The sequence below is a fragment of the Podarcis raffonei genome, chromosome 13 (genome assembly GCF_027172205.1).
Source record: "Podarcis raffonei isolate rPodRaf1 chromosome 13, rPodRaf1.pri, whole genome shotgun sequence".
Taxonomy (NCBI): domain Eukaryota; kingdom Metazoa; phylum Chordata; class Lepidosauria; order Squamata; family Lacertidae; genus Podarcis; species Podarcis raffonei.
In genome coordinates this window covers 43,698,045-43,720,057 of record NC_070614.1, presented here as the reverse complement: position 1 = coordinate 43,720,057, position 22,013 = coordinate 43,698,045, and the positions used below count along the sequence as shown (strand labels likewise).

Below are 22,013 nucleotides of genomic sequence, written 5' to 3'. Positions count from 1 at the left end.
GAATAGTTTCTGTTTCTGTATAAAACAGCATCAAACTCACACGCTTAAGCGAAGGAGTGGCTAAGCAAGGTTGAAGAAACAAAAGAGAATTTATCTGCTGGAACTCCAAATTGCTGTTTTCAATTAGAACCGGGTGAGCAGTTAGCCTTAGCACCAGCCTGGAAACGACAGGTGAAATACAGTGAAATTTTCTGGCTTTCCAGATTCCTTAACCTTTCCTGCCCTCTAGCGAAAATTGAGGCGTATAGCTACTCACACAAAGTTACATGTTCTAAGTAGTTTTGGACTTCAACTCCCATCATCGCTGGCTTATGGTCCTGTTGGCTGGGAAGAAGAAATCAGTGAGTGCAACAGTGGAACAAAAGCAACGAATCTCCTTTTTATAAATGTAAGCTTTTTATATACATATAAAAATTAAAGCTTGAAAAACAAAGAAAAAACAGTATCTGGTATCTGAAGAAGTGTGCATGCACACGAAAGCTTATACCAAGAACAAACTTAGTTGGTCTCTAAGGTGCTACTGGACAGTTTTTTTATTATTATTTTTATATATTTCCAAGAAAAAACAATATACAAAAATAGTTAGCATCAAGTATCAAACATTTTTAAACAGAAAACTGAGAGAAAATAAAGGGAAAAGGCAATATACAAGCTATATATAGACCTATGCAAAATATTTCCTCCAAAACCAATGAATCTTCCGCTTATGTTCAGATATTTTACTGCACTTAACACTTCACTACAGCAACTAGTGGCAGTAAAAATAGGTCTAAACTGAGGTTGCCAACCAAACAGAAGGAGGGGTAGGATAGCTAAGCTTGCCTACTGCTGCCCATTTAAGCAAGATTTTATCAAAACAGCACCAGCCAGTTGAAGTTGGCATGATGAACTGTAAATTTATATGAACTTCTGGGTGATGATGGCTTGTCTCCCACCAGTTGTGATTGTAATTTTAAACTGTTTTTAATGCTGTATTTTGCTGTAAGCCGCCCTGGAACTTTCTGATGAAAGGTGGGAGACAAGTCATCATTATCCGGCATTATCCATATATAGCAGGGTACAGAGGTGATGTTAAAGCTACTTTCAGCCTCAGCTAAGCTCCACCCACCCCAGCATCATTCATCTCTCTCTCCTTCCTCGTTTACATCTGCTTCTATTCCTCCCCAACCTCCGCTCCGATTGGTCGCCTTTCCCTTTCGCGTCGCTTCCCATTGGCTCTCACCTTCCGCCCCTTTAAAAGCAGAGGCAACTTCCTTAAACGTGGTTCCAACATCAGTAGGGGGAAATCTTGTTGCATGCGCTTGAAAAAGTTAAGTCACCGCCTCCAGGTAGGAGCTGAAGGGAAGAGGTGAGTTTGCATTTGGGGCAGCCTTTGACTTGCTGATTTTTTTGCACATAGGCGAGAATCTGCTTATCTATATGTTTGTTTGTTTGTTTGTTTTTAAATGCTAACTTGTTTCGGAAAGCGAATAGTTCTTTTTTGTTTCCCTTTTGCAACCTGTAAGTGGCTCACCAGGTCGGGGTGTGTCTGCGCTCGTGGGTCAGTGTCAGCCAAAGGCTTAGCCGTGATGGGAACGTCTTGGGATGTGAGGAAGGCATCTGAGCACGTGCAGAGTGCCTCCCAGGGCTCGCAGATCGGGACATTCCACGGCGGGTGTTGAATGCAAGGTAGTCCTCGAGGGGTCATTTTTAATTAGGCCTAAAGCCTGGCAACCATTGCCTTCTTTCAGAAATTAAGAAATATGCATGCATGGAGGAAAGCAGTCGGATAACAAGGTGGCTAAGAACTTTGAGGGCCATGCGATTGCCAACTGACCAGACAAAAGCCAACCTGGCTTGCTCCTGTTCCAGTTTGGTGCAGAGCTTACAGCCAAGTAAAGTTTTTTTTGGGGGGGGACAAAGTTGATGAGCCTTATGAGTCTTTAGATTCAAGCTGTTGTTAAAAGGCACCGCTACATGAGGTGGTTTCTAAAGTTTGCAATCCTGTGGCGGAAGGAAGGAAACAGGGTGTTGACAGGGAAATTCCTGAGTTTGACTAATTTTTTTCTTGGGGCATTTATTTCCTCTTCCTCTCTTTCTATTTTACTTTAGAAAAGTCTTTTACGTTAGAAAAGTCTGCAATTTAATTCTAAAGGCGCAGGGGAGTGAAAAATATATAAATCCTCTGTGCATATATTTTGTTTATATTGGCATTTGCATACCAAGTTATATCTTATTTGCATATACTGGATCCAGTATGGCAACAAGTGTAGGCCAATACCCTCGTTCAATTAAAGGTGTTTCAGCTTTAAGGTATGTTTGAACACAGAAAGTGGTAGAGAGAAGACCCCTCCAAATGTTGTTTTGATTGCAAGTTTATGATTATTTGTGCTCATGATGCTAATGGGGAAGTCACATACCTCCCAGCATTCAATACTGTTTGTGCTTGGGTCATTCACACTGCTTCGGTTCTAATCTGGAGGGCACCAGATTGGGGAAGGCTGGTGCTTCAGGAAAACTGGTCCTAAACCAGAAAAGCAAAGGTCACGTCCACAGCATACATTTAAAGCACACAACTTCCCCAAAAGTCTCATGGGAACCAGAGTTTACACGTCAAAGGGCTGCAATTCCCAGCTCGCTTAACAAACTGCAGTTCCCAATGTTGTTTGGGGGGGGGTATCCATATGCTATAAAGGTTTGATGTGGGTGTGAGCAAAGGTTGGGAGGTGTCTCTGTGTATATGCCGTTGGTAATTTGCAAGGTTCCTGGGCGTTTTTATACACCCAGAGCCCAGCATTGTGGAGCCAGTGTGGTATAGTGGTTAGAGCGTTGGACGATGACCTGGGAGACCAGGGTTTGAATCCCCACTCAGGCATGAAGCTCTCTGGGTGGCCTTGGCCCAGTCATGATCTCTCAGCCTAACCTCACAGGGCTGTTGTGAGGATAAACTGAAAAGCGGGAACCACGTACAGTGGTACCTCGGGTTACATACGCTTCAGGTTACATACGCTTCAGGTTACAGACTCCGCTAACCCAGAAATAGTACCTCAGGTTAAGAACTTTGCTTCAGGATGAGAACAGAAATCGTGCTCCGGCGGCGCGGCAGCAGCAGGAGGCCCCATTAGCTAAAGGTTAAGAACAGTTTCAGGTTAAGAACGGACCTCCGGAACGAATTAAGTACTTAACCCAAGGTACCACTGTATAGCCCCTTGAGTTCCTTGGTGGGTGGGAGGTGTATGTAAAATGGAATAAAATAAATAAATCTAAAAATATACTTACTCTGATGTAAGTCCCACTGAAAACAGTACACTATAGAATGGGTGACTAGATTCCATGGTTTTAGGGACAGCCCCCAAATGTCCAAATGGTGTGGATTTGATTTAAATCAGATTGATTTAAATCACTAGTCAGTAACACTTGATACAAATCATTTCTTTTTTACAGAAAGACTTACTCTTGCTGGTGTAATCTTAATATTTACAACCAGATGAAGGTTTCATTTTTGGAATAATAATTTTTCAGAGTGCTTTTTACAGTTAAATAAAAAATTACTGATTTTGTTATACTATAAGAAATACATAGATAATTATGAAATTATTGTGAGGTTTAATAAGTTAACTGTTTATATTTGGGCAAATTTTCTGCTGCACTTTTTTGGAAGGAGAAAAATAATCACTTCCTTAGGAACAATTTATTTAACTAAAACAATAACATTATAGCATATGTATCCATGCTTGTTAACTGATGTGGTCAAACAATTTTTTAAAAACAACAACACTTAGACGGAGTTTTAGCACACATGAAAAACTTAAAACAAATCCTTATTTCCTGATGGACTATAATGTAACTTAAATAGAAAACTATCTTTGGAAAGATTTTTCCTCCAAAAGCATTTTATTTTAAAAATCCAATTTAAATTTTTAAAAAATCTGATTTAAATGAAACAAATCTGATTTTTTTATTTTTAAAAATCAATGATTTTTATCCACCCTGGGGTGGATAATAGGGGTAAAAATACAGCCATTTCAAATGGCCACTGCATTGCACCTAGGGCTGTTTTGAGTATGTCTCCCTTCCCCAAACCCAAAACCAGAGTACAGTGGTACCTTGGGTTAAGTACTTAATTCGTTCCGGAGGTCCGTTCTTAACCTGAAACTGTTCTTAACCTGAAGCACCACTTTAGCTAATGGGGCCTCCCGCTGCTGCCGGAGCACGATTTCTGTTCTCATCCTGAAGCAAAGTTCTTAACCTGAGGTAATATTTCAGGGTTCGTGGACTCTGTAACCTGAAGCTTCTGTAACCCGAGGTACCACTGTACTGTAGTTTGTTGGCTTTAGGGGCCCCCCTTGAAGATTCCTTATATAGGTACATTGGAAGTTGTCTCCTACAGAGTCAGACCATTGGTCCACCTAGCTCAGTCTACACTGATTGGCAGCAGCGCTCCAGGTTTTCAGACAGGGGGTGGGGTCTGTCCCAACCCTACCTAGAGTTTTCAGGGAACGAACCTGGGAACTTCTGCACACAGAGCAGATGCTGTTCCTCTAAGCCTGTACTTCTGAAAGCCTTGCAGTCCCTTTTAAGCCTGGTAGTCCTTTCTTTTGGTGTTGCACAGTGACCAGCACTCGTTTCCGAAAATCTGTTTGAAGTCCATATAGTGATACCGGTTTCATAATTTTTGACCTGGCAATATACCGCGAATCACGACATGGATCTTCCTCTTCACCTAAACAGATTATTGCTGCTCAGTACACAGAACATGAGACTCTTAATCTCAAGGTTGCAGGTTCGAGTCTCGTGTTGGGCAAAAGATTCCTGCATTGCAGGGGGTTGGACTAGATGACCCCTGGCAATATACCGCGAATCACGACATGGATCTTCCTCTTCACCTAAACAGATTATTGCTGCTCAGTACACAGAACATGAGACTCTTAATCTCAAGGTTGCAGGTTCGAGTCTCGTGTTGGGCAAAAGATTCCTGCATTGCAGGGGGTTGGACTAGATGACCCCCGTGTTCCCTTTCAACTCTGCTATTCTACAGTACTATGATTCTCTCTGTGTGTGTTTGTGTGCTATGCAAAAAATCACAATGTGGGGGAAACCGTGAAGCCAGCCAATGTCTCTACATAGCTCCATCCTTATTTCAGACATTGTGATATATCGGTATAATGCGATGATAATAACAACAATAATTTATTATTTATACCCTGCCCATCTGGCTGGGTTTCCTCAGCCACTCTGGGTGGCTCCCGGTAGAATAATAATAATAATAATAATAATAATAATAATAATAATAATAAGATAAAACCTCACATATTAAAAACTTCCCTAAGCAGGGCTGCCTTCAGATGTCTTCTAAAAGTCAGATACAGTGGTACCTCGGATTACGGGTGCTTCAGGTTACAGACGCCTCAGGTTACAGACACCGCTAACCCAGAAATAGTACCTCGGGTTAAGAACTTTGCTTCAGGATGAGAACAGAAATCGTGTGGCGGCGGTGTGACGGCAGCAGGAGGCCCCATTAGCTAAAGTGGTACCTCAGGTTAAGAACAGTTTCAGGTTAAGAATGGACCTCCGGAACGAATTCAGTTCTTAACCCAAGGTACCACTGTAGTTGTTTATTTCCTTGACATCTGATGGGGGGGCGTTCCACAGGGCGGGCGATGTTTAGCTGGTGAGATATTGCAATGTTGAAAACCAGATATCGCCCAGCCCTACTCATGGCAAGAATGTCAGAAATAGAGGGAATACTGTAGTTAATAAACTGTCTTGTTCTTTTTCCTTTCTCCTCACGCAGGCAATTGATTTGTCTCTCACCTCTGCAGCAGCAATGAAGCCCCGGCAACTCTTAATTGCTGTGAAAAGTTTTGCGGGGCCCAGCAAGGCAGGGCGGGAGGTCAAGGTGGCCAGAGGCAGCCTGCTGTGCCTAGAGGATGGCCGTGGGGCATCGCCAGACGGAACTTTCTGGGTCAGGGTCATGGATACGGAGAAAGTGGTTCTGCTGCCTCCACGGGTAGCCGTGGAACTGACGGGCGCCTGTTCTGGACTCCTAGAAGCTGTGACCAACGGAGATGAGCGCCTTGCGCTGTTCAAGAAGGAGCAGTTGATGCAGCGGCTCAGCGCCCTCCGGGAGGGAGACCAAGTCAGGGTCCAGATCACTTCCGCCTCCGGGAAGAAAGTTCGAGGCATCATTCGATACCGTGGGCCCATAGACAAGAGCAAGCACAATACCAGCATCATCTTTGGCGTTGAGCTTGTGGTGAGTTGGTGGGAAGGGCATCTTCTGTGGAGTCCGTTAGCAGGTTTGTTTTTGCAAAAAAATATGTCTGTGCAGAATATATTCTCTCCTTTTTGGAAAACCCGTTAAATGGATATGCATGGAAATTCAACAAAGGGGAAGCGAGGAAGTCACTTAACAATGTTAATAAGTATAATTTTTAATAAGATTATGATATGTGTTTTTTTGTTTGCTTATAATTTTGTGAAAATTAATTTAAAAAAATTTTTTTGGGGGGAGAAAAGAATATATTCTCTCCTTAGCACACAGGTTTCTAGTTCCTTCTTCCAAGGAAGATAAGACCTGTACACACACACACACACACACACACACACACAGGCACTACAGTTTTATCTGCCCATCTGTTTCTTGCCCCACATTGTCCTAATTTATTTCAACGTTGAACTCAGTAGGCAAAGTATAATTGCAAAAAACAACAAACACAAAAAGGATTTCACATCCATAGCTTCAACCTGTATAGCTCTTTCTCTCACACAAGAAAAGGGAAATGGTGTAGGGAACGCTGAAGGAATTATATGGAAGAAAATATGTTCTCAGAGCATTGGGGAGACCCATGTTCAAATCCTTTTTTGGCCATACAGTTCACTTTGTGATATTGGGCCAGTTGTGGTCTGTTGTCCTAGCCTACCTCAAAGGGTTGCGGTGAGGATAAAATAGGGGTGGGGAGAAATAAAGGAGGGAGCACCTTTGAGATGAGCTCTGTTCCTTGACTTTTGTAGGGCTCAGCAGCCGGGAAGGGTTTCACCGACGGCACTTTCAAAGGCCACAAGTTCTTCTCCTGCCGGGAGAACTGTGGAGTCTTTGTCCCTGTAAACCGGATTGATCCGGATGACTTGCCCGAAGGCAGCCCACCGGCGCCCCCGAGAGGCAGCGTCCGGGAATGCACGCGGATCCAGCTGACGACGGGAGATCCCTTGTCGACTCCGGAACTGGAGATTGGGGACCGTGTTTTCTTCAAGATGGATGACAGCACCCCCACCGGCACGGTGGTGTACTGCGACTACCTCCCCAAGAAACAGGAGACTGGGGTGTTCGTGGGGATACACTTGGTAAGGAGGCGTCAACCCTTCTCTACTGCCCTCTGCTGAGAGGCAGAAAGAGGAATTGGGGGGGGGGTTCAGGCTGAAGGAACCCACTCTCCATACTGCAAGCAATATTTAATCTCACACCCATTTTGAGTACTAGATCCCACAAAGTGAGTTAAAAGTCGGGGATGATGGGCATTGTGACCTTATAAATGCTGTTGGTTAGTTGTTGTTGTTGTTTAGTCATTTAGTCGTGTCCGACTCTTCATGAGCCCATGGACCAGAGCACGCCAGGCACTTCTGTCTTCCACTGCCTCCCGCAGTTTGGTCAAACTCATGCTGGTAGCTTCGCGAACACTATCCAACCATCTCGTCCTCTGTTGTCCCCTTCTTCTTGTGCCCTCCATCTTTCCCAACATCAGGGTCTTTTCCAGGGATTCTCTTCTCATGAGGTGGCCAAAGTATTGGAGCCTCAGCTTCAGGATCTGTCCTTTCAGGGAGCACTCAGGGCTGATTTCCTTAAGAATGGATAGGTTTGATCTTCTTGCAGTCCATGGGACTCTCAAGAGTCTCCTCCAGCACCATAATTCAAAGGCATCAATTCTTCGGCGATCAGCCTTCCTTATGGTCCAGCTCTCATTTCCATACATCACTACTGGGAAAACCATAGCTTTTACTATACAGACCTTTGTTGGTTAGTTATTCCCATGTTAAAGCCGGCCAACATGCTTTAAATCTCCTGGTGCTTCAGGAAACATGGTTAGTGATGGCTTCTTGTGTCTCGTCCGCCCCTGAGTCCTGGGTCATTGGTAGAGCATCTACTTTGCATGCAGAAAATCCATGGTTCAATTAATGGCATCTTCAGGTGAGATTGAGAAAAATTCCCTGTCTGGAATTATTGAGAAGCACTTCCGGTCAGTCCAGACAGTTCTGAACTAGATGGACCAGTTGTTCTGATTCAGTATTAATGGATTGATTTAGTGCAGTGGCTCCCAATTGGTGCTCCGTGGATCCCAGGGCGACTGCATAACCCACCCAGGGGGGGGTCCGTGGCACCGTTCACATAACAAAAACTACCATAGCAATATCAACGTTGTCAAAAGTAGGGGGTCCATGGCTTGGCTTTTGAAAAAACAGGGTTCCTCCACAGATTTAGAGCATTTGTACCCTGCTGTTCAACCCAAAAAGGCTCCCAGAGCAGTTTACGTGCCGTCAGAACAAGACAGGCCTCACCCACAGGCAAAACATGGCACACAAAGGAAAGGAGGCAGGAAAGGAAGAGGAACACTTCAGTAAGGCAGATTCTTGTGTTCCCTCAATTCCTCACCCTGGCCTCCACGCCTCACTCCAACCTACTGTTCTGGATATGCCCAGTGTGGGCTCCAGGTTTTGAAGGCCCAAGACACTCTCCATGGATTCACCAAGCCCTTCCGTCAGTCTACCTCCCCACGACAGCAAGCCTGGGGGCTCTCATCCATGGGCTTTCTGTTATGTGTGGGCCCTTTGCAGATGCTGGCAATGTCCCCCTTAGCACCCACCCCAGGTGTGCCACGTGGTGATTAGGGGACGGGGATGAGCAGCCAGTCCAGAGACCCTAGACTCTTTTTTCACCGTCTCATTCAGGATAAACCGGTCGGGTCCTGGGATGGCCTCTTCAGAAACCGTGTCCTGTGCCATATCCCATCTCCTGAGTATGGTATGCTCCTGCCCATCTCTAAAGTACACAAAGGTGAGTTGTACAATAACGAAAGTACTTGGGATGTCGTCTGGTTTTTTGTTTGTTTTTTATGTAGCAGGTCTGAGGGACCTTCCGTATTTTTCGCTCTATAAGACACATTTTTCCCCTCCTAAAAAGTAAGGGGAAATATGTGTGCGTCTTATGGAGCGAATGCAGCTATCTGCGCAGCTATCACTGAAGCCAGAACAGCAAGAGGGAGAGCTGCACAGCTCCTCTTGTTGTGATGGCTTAGCCTGATCCTCCCTCCTCCTTCCACTTCAACAACATTTGATTCAGAATACTTTTTTCCGTGTTTTCCTCCTCTAAAAACCCGTCTTATGGTCGGGTGCATCTTATAGAATGAAAAATAAGGAATATCAGTCCAGGGGCCTCATTTCCATCTGTGCAAACCTCTGGAGGCTGCATAAAAAGGGCCCAGGAATGGTTCATCTGGTCTGGTGCTCTTCCCAGATACTTATGGGAAACCTGGAAGCAGGACCCCTGAAAAAGCAGTGTCCTCCACACTTGTGAATCCCATCAGTTAGTATTCATAGAACCATAGAGTTGGAAAGGACCGCAAAGGTCATCAAATCTAACTCCATGTAATGCAGGAATCTTTTGCCCAACATGGGGCTTGAACTCACAAGCCTGAAATTAAGGGTCTCCTGCTCTACTGGCTGAGGTTATCCCAGCATACTGTGGGGTTTATGATTTAACCGATCTTAATGCACTGCCAAGTGGGTCCAGTAACGGTTCCCCAGTGGGCACTAGTCCAGCAGAGTTACCAGTTAGCAGAGACTCGGTGTGGGTGGAATGCCGGAGCACAGATGGAAAACAATTAATCCACACGACAGACCAGCAGTCAGACATAATGACTTTTATATCGGCTTTTACAGCTTAATTGGTTGCAGTATATACAAGGTTCCTAAACATTTCCTTGGAGAAAGGCACACTTGGAGAGAATTGCTATCTCTCCCTCCCAAAAGAACCACAGTCCATCAAGAGTGTCCTTGCTTCTGCACAGCTTCACTGATCCACTGCTACTCAGCGATCTCACTGATCCACTCTTCAGCTAGTCACAAACCTCTTCCAGAACATAAGTTTCACTTTTCAGTCCCAGAGAAGCTGCACATGCGCATTCCAGTGACCTTGCTTCTCTTGGGAACTTGCTTCACACAAAGACTAAATCTCTAGGCAATTTAACGGAAGACAAGGCTGTCAAATGTTTGTGGCTGCCACTACCACTTACAGTAGTTTAGCCATACGAATAAATCCCAGTGGTGGCTGGGGCGAGAGGCAAATGTGGGCAGGCCAATGAACCTTAATTTTACCTTTGCGTAGCAAGCTGGTTTCTACACATGCTCACAAACCCCTCCCTATCCTCTGTCCGGAAAAGAAAGAGGCATAATTGGGGTTCAAGGACAAATTCCAGCCAGGCAAAGGCATTGAACAGGATTGCAGATTGGGACCAGTGAGGGCAGAGTTTCAAGGGCCAAATAGAGGAGACTTGGGCCTGAGGTTTCCCTTCTTCTCCTCTTCCTCCTCCTCCTCCTTCTTTGTTAGCAGGCACATGTAACTACTTGGCTGGCTACAGAGGGATTAAGAAAGGATTTTAAGAAGTGTTATTCAATTTTTGACAACTTTTCATAATAATAATAATAGTAGTAGTAGTAGTTGTTGTTGTTTAGTCGTTTAGTCATGTCCAACTCTTCGTGACCCCATGGACCAGAGCACGCCAGGCACTCCTGTCTTCCACTGCATAATAGTAGTAGTAATAAATAGAATAATGAAAAGCGTCAGGTGGTCAGGTTCTATGACATTTTGATAACAAACATCATTTTTAAAAAGTATATATTGCTACCCAGCCAATAGTAAAGCAAAGGTATATCTTTACATGGGGCTTTTTGGCAGCCGGAAGTCACAGGAACTCAGTAAAGCTGTGTATACACCACTCAAAATTAACCAGTGACAGTTACATTTTATAAATTTTATGCAAATTCAGATGGTTTTCTGTGTTTTTGCAAAATTCTTCTTCCAGCTAGTGAGAGGGACCAGGCGATGAGACCAGCCCCCTCCCCTTTTCCTGTTGGCCTTCGAAATTTTTCCTAGGCATTGTCCCACATTGCCAATTTCATACCCTTAAGGGCTAGAAACTTGTTTAGGTTTCCCTGCCCCTCCATTTTAAAGTTGAGATTCTCTCCTGAACTCCAGAACTGCACACTTGGGAGGGTTAGCGGCCAAATTGGAAGCATATTTTTAGGCTTGAGGTGCTGGATTATGTAATCTGCTGTTGTTTCTCTCTCTCCCTCTCTAAAGAACAAGCTGACAGAATCCCTGAGACTTTGCCCAGCAATTCCTCTTCACCCACCTCAGATGAATTTGAAGATTGTCCGTCCCCCTCATCTATCAAGTATCCCCCCAAACTGGAAGAGTGCTCGCCCAAGGAGCCCCTAAGCTTGGCTCCTTCCAGAGAACTGGGGGACCACAAGACAAAAGAATTGGGAGTTTTGAAGAAGAAGAAAAATGGGGAGGAGGAAGAGGAAGAAGATGAGGAGGAGGAAGACAAAGAGGAAGAGGAGGACAAGCAGTATAACCACCACCTCTTGGAGATCAATTCCGTGGTGGAGGTGAACGATCCGCCAATCTACGGGGTGATCCGATGGATCGGGGAGCCCCCTGATGAGGATGAAGCTATTGCTGGGCTGGAGCTGGTGAGAACAAGGATGTGGCAGGCCTGGGGGGTGTGCCACCTGAATCACGTGCTCATTTTGTTGCACACAATGGCTTCAGTATAAAATCTGTTCAGTGAATTTCCATATGCTCTACCAAAAATAGTTATCTTTCACTTGTGGGGGCAGAACGCTGGTCCGTCATCTGTTTGATGTTGAGCCGCCTAGTTGCAAGTCTCTCTTGGGGTGGACCATTGGTAATCGTTAATTTAATCTTGGAAACTTCACATTTCAAAGATGCACACGTTTTGCTCAGTTACTCTCCTTCCCTTTGGAAATTGCCAAAAGCCACGAATTTACACACTTCATGCATCCAGCAAGGCCAGACAAACAAACAGTGCTTCAGCACTGGAAGATTGAACCATTGCTGTAATGGATTAAGGATCCACCAGTTTCTCAGAACTGCAGGTCGGCAGAGTGCTGTTTGTGCTCATGTCCAATTTGCAGACTTCCCACATGCATTCGATCAGCCACAGAATGCTGGATTGGGCTCTGGCCTGATCCAGCAGGCTTATCTTATGTTTTACGTGAAATGTGCTTGAACTTAAATCTCGCAGCACTGTTATTTCCCCTCTGCGGTACTCATTTACCGCCTGTTTAGGTGCGATGAGTCTTGTCTTGCTATTAGTTAAAAACGGAGGCCCAGCTGGTATGTAAAGATGGCGTGTGCCATCGCAAGCTGAAGGCTTCAGGTCATAAAATCATAGAACTGTAGAGTTGGCAGGAACCCAAAGGTTCATCTAAGCCCCGCCCCCCCAATGCAGAAGCCACAGCTACAGAATCTTGTTAAGGGTGGGCCTTGTATGTTTTCCAGGAGGAACCGCTGCCTTCGGGATGCACGGACGGCCAGTACAGAGGGACCCGCTACTTCCACTGCCAACCCAACAAAGCACTCTTCGTCAAGCTGCGCCACTGTCGTCCCGACTCGCGCTTCGGCTCTCTGCAGAATCTGGAGAACCCTGTTTTGCGTTGCAATCCCTTGGGTATGGCGTAGATCATTATAAATATGTTTATGTCCCATCTTTCCTCTAGGGAGGAGCATGCGATTATCCCTCTTCCCCATTTTATCCTCACAAAAACCTTGTAAGGTGGGTTAGGCTGAGAGGTGGTGACTGGCCGAAGGTCACCCAGTGAGTGGAGATTCGAACCCCAGTCTTCCTAGTACAGTTGTTGTTCATCACCTGTTCTCCCTTTCTCCCCATCCTCCCAAAGACTTCCGTGGGTACGCCAGCAGCAGAGTGGAAGAGGACACGCCACCGCCACCGCTAGGTGACCAGGGCATGGAGCATCTCTCAGGATGGAAGAAGGGGATCCAAGGCCACTGCAACTCCTGCTACCTGGATGCCACTCTCTTCTGGTAAGGTTGCAGCGGGGAGCTGATGTGATGCAGAGACCAAGAAATTTGCTTCCTAAGACTGGGGCAGATGGAAGCTCTGAACAGATCTTGGAGGAGGAGAGGGAAGGGAAATTCCTTGTGTAAACAGGATGACTGTTGGATATCACCCCACAAAAATTATTTCATGTAGATACAGGCATGTCCAACAGGCAGACCACAATCTACTGGTAGATCGCGGGGGTGTTGCAGGTAGATCACGGAATGAAGTTTAGTGATCACCTTTGGCCAACCCTCCCATAAAAAAAGCTCAACAACTCCTGGCAATGACAATGAGTAGATCACAGTCAGTCTTTTTATACTGTGAGTAGATCACAGTCTCTTGGGACTTGGACGTGCCAGAATATCCGCACATATTTTAGAAATCGCAAATCTGTCACTTGAGACCAAACAGGTGGATCAGCAAGTTGATTAAACATTTCCGTTCTGACAACCACAGTATTTGCAGCAGAGATGCCAACAGATCCAACAATTTTAGCAAGGAGGGATAACTTCTGCATAACTGGACATGTAAACATTGCATGATCTTATCTTAGAGGGTGGTAAAGAGCTTCAGCAAAGCTCTATAATTGCCAGCTTGGAAGCAATATCATTTCATTTTTGTTAGAGCAGCTGATGAAGGCAGAAGCTGAAATGTTTTGCCTCATAAAGAAAATTGAGTGAGGGTTTTTTTCTTGCTGAAATCACAGGAACATATATACTAACTTTAGGTAAAGGTAGAGGAGCCCTGGACGCTTGAGTCCAGTCAAAGGGTTGTGGCGCTCATCTGACTTTCAGGCCGAGGGAGCCGGCGTTTGTCCACAGACAGCTTTCCGGGTCATGTGGGCAGTATGACTATACCTCTTCTGGTGCAATGGGACACCGTGGCAGAAACCAGAGCACACGGAAATGCCGTTTCCCTTCCTGCCACAGTGGTACCCATTTATCTACTTGCACTGGCCTGCTTTTGAACTGCTAGGTAGGCAGGAGCTGGGACAGAGCAACGGGAGCTCACTCTATCACGGGGATTCGAACCACCGACCTTCTGATCGGTGAGCCCAAGAGGCTCAGTGGTTTAGACCCCAGCGCTACCCACATCCCCTTTACTAACTTTGTACACACAGAGAGGTAGGTAGGTAGGTAGATATAAAAGGCTGGTTCTGCCCTCTTTGGGGCTTACAAGACATACATATCTTCTTCTCCATTCCCATTCCCTGGCCTAAATGCTAGAAGCTGTTCCTAAGAGGTGGCAGGGACAGAATTCAGACATCTTAATAACCACACTTTCTCTTTTTCCCTCTTTCAGTATGTTCACTTTTACCTCAGTGCTGGATTCAATGCTGCTGCGCCCAGCAGACAAGAACGATGGTCCGTCTTACACTGAAACACGGGATCTGCTGAGAACGGAGATTGTCAACCCTTTGCGCAAGTAAGTTCGTGTCACCCTAGCCATGGCTAAAATGCCTCGGCTACTTCCTCCTCTTCCTTGGATCAGGCCTATGCCATCAGGAGCCGTATGTAATGGATAGGATAATATCATAATACGGCATAGATAATTGGATTTGGCTCTGTGATGACATCGCCAAGGGGAAGTGAAGTCAAAGTTACATTAAGATATATAAAATTTGATGGGCCTTGCAGAAAAAAACTCTTTGCTTCCCCACTTTCCCATACTTTGAGTCACTTCCCAAGAAATCCATTATATTTTCTGCTGGTGAACATGTAATGGAAAAAAAAAATAGAAAAGGGGGGGGAGTTCCAGAAGATTGTTTATCCATTTCTTTGTAAACCTTAAGAAATAAGTACAGGTAAGCGAAGCCTCTTTGGCCAAGCCTCTGAGCTACTCGGGTTTCTTCTGAGCCTTGTATTCCGTTAAAATGCTCCCATTTCAGTAGAATTCAGAGTGATTTTGCAGAAAATGTACTATTGCTTATAAGCATGTGTTACATACTGCTGCTGCTTTTCCCCACCGCCACTTTCTCTCTTTCAAAGTCTAACCTGGTAATGACACCACTGTTGTTATTGTTTTGTTTTTTTGCGGGGACAGGAATGGATATGTCTGTGCCACCAAAATTATGGCCTTGCGGAAGGTTCTGGAGACGGCTGGACATTCCTCTGGCTTCACCCATGAAGAAAAAGGTTTGATGGCAGCCTGTGCAGCGCTGTGGTGTGCTTGCGTGTTGGATAACTCTGTATAACGAATTTGGAAGGGAGATGGATTCTGTGAACCTCAGAGCATTGTTCCCCCATTCTTTGTGCATCAAACAATTGAGCCCTCAAAGTGCCACATTAAAATCCAGTTCTCAATTGCAGTATAAAACACGTTGCCAGAAAGGATGATGCTCTTAACTCTCAACTTGATAACTCAGGCAGCATGATTAGTTAGGTTTTTTTGCTTGTTTTTAAGAAATTGATGTGACGGGTAGGAAACTGATATGTTTGAATTAAAGGTGTTGCTGGTGGGGCTTGATTACTTCATGTCCTCTCCCCTCACAGACCCAGAGGAATTTCTCACCCTGCTCTTCCGAGTGTTGAAAATGGAGCCACTCTTCCAGATTCGGTGAGTTAGGCTTACCATTCATTTGTTACATGTGTGTATATCTTCTTATAGACATAAAAATGTAAGGTCGTTGTCATGCTGCAGCTCACATGGCTGTCAGTAAGTGGCCACTTCCAACTCCAGCATAAGCACCAACTGGCAGAAGCAGCAGAGGTGGCCAGTGGCCCAGGCATGACTGGAAGGTGGGGAGACACTTTGCACAGTGTTTTAGCTCCCCACCTCCTTTGAAAGGGAATTGTGGGTGAATTGTGAGGGGGTGGAGATTGGAGGAAAGGGTTGAGTGAACTATGAGTAGATAGGATAGGTGGCTCGCTTAGATGTTGATGTCTTCTCACCTTTATTTTATCCTCTTCCCATGAAGCTCTGCTGGTCAGGACCCCCACGGCTGCATTTTCTACCAGATATTTATTGAGGATCACCTGACCCGGGCAGTGCCCACGGTTCAGGAGCTTCTGGAGGGGTCTCTGGTCACTGGGGACCTCAAGTTCACAGAGGTGAGTTCAAGGACTGGAAAGATGGTTGGGATCAAGTTCCCCCCCACCATGCATGTCCTGCAAGAGACCATAAACAGGTTCCAAAAATGGAGGTCACCTGTGTTTAAGGAGACCTCACTTGTGTGGTGAATGTTATGGAAAGGGCCCTATCAATAACTCCCATCCATTCTTCCTCTTCTCCCATTCCCCGTGCTTCCTTACTCCCTGGCAGGCCCCCTCTTGCCTCATCCTGCAGATGCCGCGGAATGGGAAGAACTTCAAGGCCTTTCGCACCATACAGCCCAGCCTGGAACTTGACCTGACTGACCTTCTGGAAGACAGTAAGTGGTGGTGATTAGAGGCAGAAGTGAAGAGGGGAAAGGGTGGTGGTGGGATTTTTTTTTTGCAAGGGGGTTAAGAGTGTTGGGATACTGCCAGGGAGACAAAGTCCATCTGAGCCCCCAAGCCGGCTGCCGGACGACCCATCGACCTCCCGTAGACAGGCAGTATCAGCAAATAGCGACACGAAGCCTCAGAAATAGATTGCCACATTCTTAGGCTGGTGCACACTCTATCAGCAGAATTCACAGTTTATTCAGCGTTGGTCAGAACAAAGAAACCATGACCGCCTGCATCGGTATGCTCAGGCAACAAGAGGGAAACGAAAGCAACTGAAAACATAAACATCCTGTGAACAGGAAATACGCAGACTCTGTGACTCACAAAGCCTGCTCCCTTTTAAGGTGGAACAGAAATATCCCAACAAAGAGGGCTGTCTCAGAGGGGATGGTGCAGAAAGTATTTGAGAAAGAAAAGAGGAGTGGGAATGAAGATGGATTTGAGGAACCTGTACTTAAAAAAAAAAAAAATGGTGTGTCTCCATTCCCTCTGGAAGCTAAGCAACAATTTACAGAAAGGATGAGAAGCCATTCTTTAGTCCAAGGGACACATTCCATAGTGCGCAAGATCCTGGGTGCTGGTGGGTGAGTGTGAGGAAGGAAGGAAGGGTGTGTGTGTGTGTGTGTGTGTGTGTGTGTGAGAGAGAGAGAGAGAGAGAGAGAGAGAGAGAGAGAGAGAGAATAAATGAATAGACTGGTGGTTAAAAGACCAAAGAAGGTGTATTACTCCTGGAAAAGAAAGCCACTGCAGGGCTGGTGGAGAATAAAGCCACAGGCATTTGGCTTTTTGCCCCTGGGAGGTTACTCAAAGGAACATGGCCTTTGGGTTGGAAAAATGGGTTCCCAGCCCCTGAAATAAAGAGGTCTACTTTGGAGGGAGAAAACTGCAAGTGGACAGGAATGGAGAAGGAGGAAACACTACCAAAACAACAACAACCCCCTCACTATATTTCAGCCACTTTGAGCTCCTTGGAGAAAACACAAACTTCTGATAATTGAGTTCTAGAAATAAAGTTAGGTGTTTTATCTGTTTTATCATTTTATCTGTTAGGGAAAAAAGGCTTCTTAGTCAAACTTGCAGAACAGAAAGGTTTTTCCAAGAGTTCCATTCCTGGGGGTGGGGTGGGGGGAAGGCATTTTTGGAATGTGTGCAGTGGAAGTGCTTCTAGTTTACCATCGTTATAGTTGTTGTGCGTGTGTGTTTTTAGGCTATTTGCGTCTTTAACCCAAGACTTCCACTTCTTTGACTGACCCAAATGTGTCCAATCAACCCATTGCAGGCCCTCGGGAGTGCTGCATTTGCCAAGGGCTGGCTGTGACTGAGTGTCCGGATTGCTACCGGGACCACAGCTTTGGCGCTCACCACATCAAGCAGTTCTGCAAGCTTTGCAGTCAGCAGGTACCGTGGGGTTGGTCACTAGCTTATCAAAGCGGGATAGAATTTCATTGATTTCATGTTACCTGAGCGAAAATGAGTCATAGTGGGGAGTTGGAGATTGTAGGCTGTCTAGGCCAGTCACCTCAAACCTGGGAATCTTACCTTTAGCCCAAATATGTATTGGGTAGTTGAAGAATGTAATCCAGAATGTGGCAGCCAGACTGGTGATTGGGAGCGGCCACCGAGACCATATATCACCGGTCCTGAAAGACCTACATTGCTCCCAGTACGTTTCCCAGCACAATTCAAAGTGTTGGTGCTGACCTTTAAAGCCCTAAATGGCCTCGGCCCAGTATACCTGAAGGAGCGTCTCCACTCCCATCATTCTGCCCGGACACTGAGGTCCAGCGCTGAGGTCCTTCTGGCAGTTCACTCACTGCAAGAGGTGAGGTTACAGGGAGCCAAGCAGAGGGCCTTCTCCGTAGTGTCACCCGCCCTGTGGAATGCCCTCCCATCAGATGTCAAGGAAATAAACAACTATCTGACTTTTAGAAAACAACTGAAGGCAGCCCTTTTAAGGGAATTTTTCAATGACTGATGTTTGATTGGGCGGCTCCCAACCTAATATAAAAAACACAGAGTGGCTGGGGAAACCCAGCCATATGGGCGGGGTATAAGTAAATAAAATATTATTATTATTATTATTATTTATTAATTATCTTGGTATTGGGCAGCCAAGTGGATTAAGGATGAGTTTAATCTGTCAACATGAACCAGTGTGGTGTAGTGGTTAAGAGCAGTGAACTCGTAATCTGGGGAACCGGGTTCGCGTCTCCGCTCCTCCACATGCAGCTGCTGGGTGACCTTGGGCCTGTCACACTTCTCTGAAGTCTCTCAGCCCCACTCACCTCACAGAGTGTTTGTTGTGGGGGAGGAAGGGAAAGGAGAATGTTAGCCGCTTTGAGACTCCTTCGGGTAGTGATAAAGCGGGATATCAAATCCAAACTCTTCTTCTTCTTCTTCTTCTAAGCTCAACCTCCAACAAAATATTGCAGCGCACCCTTGCTTCCTAGCAGGAGTGTTCCTGTTTAGGGTCAGCCATGCTCTCCCTCCCAACAGGCCAGTGCGCCATTCAGCATGTGGCCGCTTCTTCTGAAAGAAGCTAAATTGCCTCTCTCTGCCACCCCTCTCTCTCCTCAGAAAACTTTCAAATGCTCCAGTCTTAAGGTATCACTTTAGCGTACTCAGCCCACTACATTAACGGTGTGATAAAAGAGAGCCAGCATAGAGGCAGGGTTAGACCTTGGAGTCTCTAATTTCAGTTATGCCATGTGCAATGCCAAAATTCAGTGACCCTCCACCTCTCAAGCTCCATCCTAAATAATAGTCATGGTGCCTGCCCTGTGGAACGCCCTCCCACCAGATGTCAGGGAAATAAACAACTATCTTGACTTTTAGAAGACATATGAAGGCAGCCCTGTTTAGGGAAGTTTTCAATGTTTAATGTTTTATCATGCTTTTAATATTCTGCTGCGAGCTGGCCAGAGTGGCTGGGGAAACCCAGCTAGATGGGTGGGGTATAAATATTATTATTATTATTTGTCCTGCTGGATTAGGCAAGTGACCCATCTAGTCTAGCTTCCTGTTCCTGCAGTGGCCAACCAGCTGCCTGTGGAACTGAGCACAAGAGCTCTCTCCATTCTTGCGGTTTCGGGGATCTCATATCCACACGTTCTGTGTGGAAAAGCACTTTATTTTGCCTGCCCTGAACCTTCCAACCTTCGCTGGATGTCTGAGTTTCTAGTACAGTGGTACCTCGGGTTACATACGCTTCAGGTTACAGACGCTTCAGGTTACAGACTCTGCTAACCCAGAAATAGAACCTCAGGTTAAGAACTTTGCTTCAGGATGAGAACAGAAATCGCACGGCGGCAGCAGGAGGCCCCATTAGCTAAAGTGGTGCTTCAGGTTAAGAACAGTTTCAGGTTAAGAACAGACCTCCAGAACGAATTAAGTTCTTAACCCGAGGTACCACTGCATTATGAGTGAGGGAGAAGACCTTCCCTCTTTTTTCTACCTCATTTCCTGCCCTCTGTAGGTCCACAAACACCGTGCCCGGCGCAGCCACCAACCTCGCCCGCTGCATCTCCCCGAGGAGCTTTCCCGCTTGGGCTCCTTGCCTGACTTCATCCCCCGCCAGACCATGCAGCTCTTCGGCGTCCTTTGCATCGAGACCAGCCACTACGTAGCGTTTACCCGCCATGGCCCAGATGTCCACCAGTGGCTCTTCTTTGACAGTATGGCTGACCGTGAGGGTGAGTGGCCGTATCCTGCCTGTTTGGAAGAACACCCAAAGCTACTTCCTGTCATAAACTAGGGAAAACGGATGTGGGTGGCACAGCGCTGTGATCTAAACCACTGAGCCTCTTGGGCCTACCGTTCAGAATAATAATAGTTATCGTTGTTATTGTTATTATTTATTTCTACCCCGCCCATCTGGCTGGGTTTCCCCAGCCACTGTGGGCGGCTTTCAACAGAACATTAAAAACAGAATAAAACTTCAAACAGAAGGTTGGCGGTTCGAATCCCTGTGACAGAGTTGCTCTGTCCCAGCTCCTGCCAACCTAGCACTTCGAAAGCATGCCAGTGCAAGTAGATAAATAGGTACCGCTATGGCGGGAAGGTAAACAGCGTTTCCGTGCGCTCTGGCTTCTGTCACGGTCCTCTGTGCGCCAGAAGCGGTTTAGTCCTGTTTGGCACATGACCCGGAAAGCTGTCTGTGGACAAACACCGGCTCCCTCAGCCTGAAAAGTGAGATGAGCACCGCAACCTCATAGTCTCCTTTGACTGGACTTAACCATCCAGCGGTCCTTTACCTTTACCTTGCATAAACTAGGAAGTGCTTTCCCCTAGCAGCAATCAGAATTCTAGCAACATACCTCTGGTGTTTATCTTCCATTTCTTGCCATTGCCAGTTTTCTCCTTGTGTTCTCAGCCACTTCAGACTTTACAATCAGTAGGTGAGGCCTTGTTGGTTCTGCCAAGATCAGGAGTTTCCCTTTCCAGAGCCTTTCCAGTGGTGGCTCCCCATTTGTAGGATGCCATCCATGGTGAGGTGCATCTGTCTCCCTCATTATAGACTTTGAGGAGAAAACTCAAAACATTCCTGTTTACCCAGGCATTTGATGGCTGAAAGATACAGCTCCTGACAACCCTGAAAAGACTGGTTGAGAAAATGTGTTTTAACTGTTTTTGAAGGGTTTTTATTCTTGATGTTCACCACCCCGGGCCCCTTTAGAAGGGTGGCATATAAACTGAATGAATTAATAGTTATTTTCCCCCATGTAGATACACTTTTGGGGGGGAGCCTTTTGCTCACGTTTTCTCCTTGTCTTCTTCCCCTCCTCCTAACCCTATTAATTTCCTTATTTTTCCAGGTGGGCTGAATGGCTTTAACATTCCCCAAGTCACGCCCTGCTCGGAAGTAGCGGACTATTTGGCAATGCCCCCTGAGGCGCTCCAAGGCCTGGATCCCAAATCCTTGCCCCCTTATGTCCGCCGGCTGCTTTGTGATGCCTACATGTGCTTCTACCACAGCCCTTCCCTTGGCCTGTACAAATAATACAGGGTGAAGAATGTGAGGTTCCAGGAGATGGAAATACAGAATTCTAGGATTCCCATGCCTGGACAGGTTATGCTGTAGATGTGGCTGGGAACCTGAGTCTCAAACCAGAGTTGTGCAGATTCCCAGCCCGCAACAAACAGTGTGGAAATGTGCGCTATAGCTTCACAGAGCCCACTTCCTGCTTCAGGAACATTCTCTGTCCTGATTGGCTTGCAGTAATCCCTACCTGGATTGGATGCGTTGCACACTGGTTTTTAGAGACAGGCCTATGCAAACTTCTTAATTTAGGTTGGGGTGGCGGTGTTTTCTCTCTTCCTTTTCAACCCAACGATTACATTTCCTCATGGGCAAATTTTCTGGGTCCACATGTCTGTTGGTTAGGCAAAAGTAGTTGGAGCACTTTTCTCATTCATTTTTTTTTTTTTTTTTGCCATGCCTTAGAGGTTGCTACACACACACGCA

The 22,013-nt window shown here is 46.0% G+C and overlaps 2 protein-coding genes across 6 annotated transcripts in view; one reads left to right on the top strand and one right to left on the bottom strand.

Annotated features, from left to right (window-relative positions):
• Positions 1-22,013, bottom strand: part of SDR39U1 (short chain dehydrogenase/reductase family 39U member 1) — a 226,905-nt gene that overhangs the window by 1,877 nt on the left and 203,015 nt on the right. The window lies entirely within an intron of this gene.
• On the top strand, positions 1,232-21,963 carry LOC128399747 (ubiquitin carboxyl-terminal hydrolase CYLD-like). 4 transcript variants are annotated; one of them, XM_053361463.1, is made up of 16 exons: positions 1,244-1,348; positions 1,506-1,668; positions 5,774-6,235; positions 6,994-7,323; positions 8,923-9,028; positions 11,333-11,727; positions 12,560-12,728; positions 12,958-13,102; positions 14,424-14,546; positions 15,165-15,256; positions 15,614-15,677; positions 16,039-16,171; positions 16,383-16,491; positions 17,829-17,947; positions 20,025-20,241; positions 21,364-21,963. In XM_053361463.1, exons 3-16 carry the CDS (start codon positions 5,807-5,809, stop codon positions 21,546-21,548), a joined length of 2,616 nt encoding a protein of 871 aa, XP_053217438.1. In that variant the 5' UTR covers positions 1,244-1,348; positions 1,506-1,668; positions 5,774-5,806; the 3' UTR covers positions 21,549-21,963. The 4 variants fall into 4 exon arrangements, with proteins under 4 accessions (XP_053217437.1, XP_053217436.1, XP_053217438.1 ...); XM_053361462.1 differs by lacking the exon at positions 1,506-1,668 and having other exon boundaries at positions 1,232-1,348; XM_053361461.1 differs by lacking the exon at positions 1,506-1,668 and having other exon boundaries at positions 1,239-1,328.